We start from the raw sequence: 4,342 nt of genomic DNA, 5'->3' as shown, positions 1-4,342 counted from the left end.
GGGGACTCGGGCACACCGCTGCTCTCCTTCAAGCACACCCTCCTGGCGCCCCAAGGTCCGTTTGCTGTCGACTACGTCCTCGGTATCGCCTCCTCGCTGTCGTACTGCACCGTCCGGGACGCTGACGGCTACCTCCTGCCAGACTTGTTCGCCGACGTGAGCCAGCACATAGACTGGATCGAGCGCATAGTCTGGCCTGGCAAAGCTGTCTGATTCTTTATAAGCGTATGATGAATAAACTAAAACCAGTAACTATCAATCTCATGAAAGCTTATGATTAGACCCAACGTCCACAATTATTGTCGGTATCCAAACTAACAGTGATATAAATGTAACACAGATCGACAATTAGCAGCAATAACATTATGTCACCGACGGGATAAAAAGAGCCTATTAATCAAATAAGAATGGAACTGTTTATGAATGGACTGAATGGAATAAACGCGTTTCAAGTCGAGGAGCTGCGCCCGTCCACTTCACCAGCAGGAGGTTAGCTCTGTTGTGTGACGCATGGCACGAGTCCCGCAGAGGCAGGTGGGCGGGCAGGGGGCTCCAACGGGCCCCAGCCGCTCCGGCCGGGTCCGAGATGTTTACCTCGGGCCGGGTCAGTCCGCCGGCTCAAGACGATGCGGCTGTTCCTGCTGCCGGTCGTCGCGGTGCTCGCGGCCACGGTCGGCCCACCCTCGTGCGGCCCCGGGGAGCCGTGCGTGCCGCTGCCGCGCTGCCCGAGCGTCCTGCAGAGCATGCGGCTCGACCCGCGGTACCGCCCCGGGCTCTGCGGCTTCCAGGACAGCACCACCAGGGTCCCGGACGTGTGCTGCCCAGGCGGCGGCGCCTCTCAGGAGGACGCCTGCCCGGAGCCTGCGCCGCCGCTGGCGCCCACTCCCGACATGACGTGCGAGAAGTTCGTCAACAGCCCCACAGTTGAGGACTCGCGCCCGGGGAGCCTGGCGCGGAGGAGTAAGTCTGACACCTCATTGGCAGTGGTTTCCTCCTCACCTCCTTGCCTCGCTTCAAATCTAACGGCGCGCTCTGTTTAAAGTGTGCAGGAAGCACCAGGAGGACCTCTGCGCGCTTCCCGAAATCCCGCAATTCTTTTGCGGCGGCGCTGGCGGCCAAACGGCGAACATCCTAGAATTCCCTCACATGGTGAGTTGCAGGGTGGGTGGTTTCCCGTATCCATGTGTGGGTTAGGGTCCGGTAGGCAGGGAGGAGGTCATTGTCATGTATGTGTCCAGGTCCAGGTCTCAAAAGACCTCTAAGCTGTCACGGCTTGTTTTTTAGAGCCGTTCAACCGCGTCTCGAAGCCACTTTCCCGTACTTTTGGCAGGCCCTGCTGGGCTCCGGGGACCGAGAGAACATCCAGTACGCCTGCGGTGGCTCCCTCATCGCCCTCGACTTCATCCTAACGGCCGCACACTGCGCCTTTCTCTTTGGGTGAGTCTGTTTGTCTGGCAAGCGCTGTTCATTCTTGAATTTTTGAAAGAAAAGACTAGATATTTACGCGATCTTCGTTTCACAGGCAGCCGATTCGCTGGGCGCTGCTCGGCGTGACCAACCGCACTAGCCGGGCGCCCAAGGCCACCGACATCCACCAGCTGATTGAGGTCGCAGAGGTCATCGTGCACCCCGAGTACGTCGCGACGGTCAAGTACCACGACATCGCCCTCGTGCGCCTTGCGCAACCCGCCCGGGTGCAGAAGCTGGAGGTGTATCCGGCCTGCCTGGACACGGACATGGATGTGGACAACACGGGGAGGGACGCCGTCGCAACCGGATGGGGCGCCACTAGCTTCGGTAAGGAGCTGAGAGACCGCCCTAGTCGACTAAATGGATTTGCCCAGAGACGTCCCTGTTGTAGAGGCTTTCGTTCTATCCATTGTCTGTAGAGGGCAATGGCAGTCAGTCGCTGCTGAAAGTGAACCTCACCGTGCGCGACATGCGTTACTGCAGGGACAACCTGGTGCTGGACATGCAGAAGGTCCCCCGCGGCCTGGAGGACGCCACCCAGCTGTGCGCGGGCGGCGGAGAGCACAACCGGGACACCTGCCAGGTGAGGGGCCGGGACGGGAAGGCAGCTGGACCATAGCAGCAAAGTGTCATTCCCCGCAGAACTAAATATCATTATTTTGTATTTGTCTTACCCAGGGCGACTCTGGCGGCCCGCTCCAGATGCGAGCGAACCCCAACAACGACATCACGTGCATTTTCCGAATCGTCGGAGTCGTCTCGTTTGGGCAGCTCTGCGGGCTGGGGAAGCCGGGCGTCTACACCCGGTAGGTATGAGCGGGCCAGAAAATGTGGCATAGGCATTAACGTCTCACCACTTTTAGTTTATTATAGCCATCGCTAACTGCAGGTTTCGACTTCGACTGATCATTATTCTTCAGCCGTTTTCTACTTAACGTTTTCCCTGCCGTTTGTTCTGACCCGCAGGGTGGCGGCGTACGTACCTTGGATAGAGAGCGTCGTCTGGCCTCCGAGGCCGGACGGCTACGTGAACAACGTGCGCGTCAAGTCGGGCGATAGAGAGGTGCAGGGCAGGTGCCCAACACGGGCCCGGGGACCGTGGCCAGAGGCAGTGAGTGCTCAAGTTTCTTCTTATATGAGGACCGCCTTCCTAGGCAGTGTGATGTTTCAACTTCTTCTCATGCAGTGTGTAGAGTGTTCCACGTGGAGTTTTGCGACAACTACAATTGGCGCCGTACCGTGAATCCCGATTTGACGCCTGACAACGCTTGCCACCACGACCACCCGCGCGATTCGAGTGACTTCGCGCCCACACCACACAAAGTGGTAAGCGACGTGGCGCTCGGAGAAAATAGTTTCGGTTGTGGAACGAACCGCCGTTCGGGCTGCCGCTTTAACTTACACATCTGATGTTGGCCCCTCCCCTGTCTATACACGTTTGGGTGGGACGTTGTTCGAGTTTCACGTTTCACACGATGAGTCCCACGCACCCAAAATATGCTCGATAACTCCACCGCTTGAAATTACAGTGGGACTTCGTATAAAAAGATTGTTACTAGCGAAAAGTTATATTTTCTCTCCGAGCCAAGACCGACGCATAGTATCACCAGCTAGTCCCATACACACACAATACACACACAAAAAAACAAAACAAAGGTGTTGAGTCACACCATTAAAAGGGTTCAGTGCTCTTACAAAGTCATAAAACTGCAAACAGCACTAAGTTTTGGCACATTTACTGCTTTTTAGTATCTTTACAGAGTCATGTATCTCAAAGATTCCTTTCACACATCTGCAAACGTGCGGCCCAACACATTTGTTTTTACAGTCGGCATGCATATCTGACGGGTTGCGTGTTCTCCTGCTCACAGGCGACGTTTCAGTACGGTGACTCGCCGTACAACCGGCGGCACAGCTGCGCGGGCGCGCTGGTCTCCCCCAACGCCATCTTCACCGCCGCCCGCTGCGCCGCGCTGGGCTGGTACGACCGGTGTTGCACCTGCTTCACATTCACATTTTGGACCGGTGCATCACCATCCTTGTCTGTCTCCACAGTCTACCCCTAAAGCGCGTGCACCTGGGGGCGCCGGTGCGGTGCAACAACATGGGCCTGGCGACCGTGGAGAAGGTGATCGTGCACCCCGAGTACCGACCGGGCCTGGCCTACGCTGACCGTGAGGTTAAACGAGTCCCACGACCTGCGGGAGTACTTTCCACTGTGCCTCAACACGGAGGCAGACGTGGCGGTCCGGGTGGGCCTGCGCGCCACCGGGGCCGGCTGGAACACCGTCGGAACCTGTAAGTCGACCTCGCAGCTCTTAAGGGTCGATCAAAAACCGCGTGGTCTTCACGGGGGTGGGGATCCAAGTATGGGGTCGCAAACGTCTCGGGACAGTCATTTGAATCCATGGAGACCCCATGTGCGTCGAGACACAAAAATTATGATCCCCTTTACCGCCCTGAGCCTTTTGGGGTCACTCGGAGGGACCCCATTACGATTGCCCCCCCCCCCTCCTCAGTTTAGACCTTGTAGTTCCTGAACGGACCCTTGATGTGCATCAAAACCTCGCACGACGCACATCTTTTGTATAACGCGCCCCTGTAGGGGAGGAGATGACCTTGCAGAAGCCCAACAACACCCTAACCGTGCGCTCCGCCGAGCGCTGCTCCGCCGCCCTCCTGAAGCACGACAGGCTCCGCGGGGCGCTGCCGGAGAGCTACTCACCTTCCCTGCTGTGCGCGGGCGGGCTCTGCGACAACGAGACCTTCGCGGTAAGGAAACTCAGTAACTGACCGAACGTTTGGAATCTATTCAATCCAGCAGTTAAGTTAATTTTAAACAGAAGTAACCTAATTTGGTTATTATTGTAAG

At 57.2% G+C, this 4,342-nt stretch overlaps 1 protein-coding gene across 14 annotated transcripts in view; it reads left to right on the top strand.

Annotated features, from left to right (window-relative positions):
• LOC113209714 (transmembrane protease serine 9) overlaps nucleotides 1–4,342 on the top strand; it is a 24,529-nt gene that overhangs the window by 14,941 nt on the left and 5,246 nt on the right. Inside the window, exons 8-10 of one of the 14 annotated variants that reach the window (XM_052274572.1) lie at nucleotides 2,545–2,581; nucleotides 2,657–2,796; nucleotides 3,342–3,451. The exons of 9 other annotated variants lie outside the window; for them this stretch is intronic. In XM_052274572.1, the coding sequence (XP_052130532.1) occupies nucleotides 2,545–2,581; nucleotides 2,657–2,796; nucleotides 3,342–3,451 (287 nt within the window). Of the gene's footprint in view, nucleotides 1–1,522; nucleotides 1,798–2,544; nucleotides 2,582–2,656; nucleotides 2,797–3,341; nucleotides 3,452–4,342 lie in introns of all 14 variants that reach the window. 4 more of the 14 variants (XM_052274567.1, XM_052274625.1, XM_052274619.1 and 1 more) reach the window with 4 other exon arrangements.

This window comes from Frankliniella occidentalis, unplaced genomic scaffold, assembly GCF_000697945.3.
Source record: "Frankliniella occidentalis isolate FOCC.00 unplaced genomic scaffold, Focc_3.1 Scaffold8, whole genome shotgun sequence".
In the NCBI taxonomy this organism is placed as follows: domain Eukaryota; kingdom Metazoa; phylum Arthropoda; class Insecta; order Thysanoptera; family Thripidae; genus Frankliniella; species Frankliniella occidentalis.
This window is presented reverse-complemented; position numbering and strand designations above follow the sequence as displayed.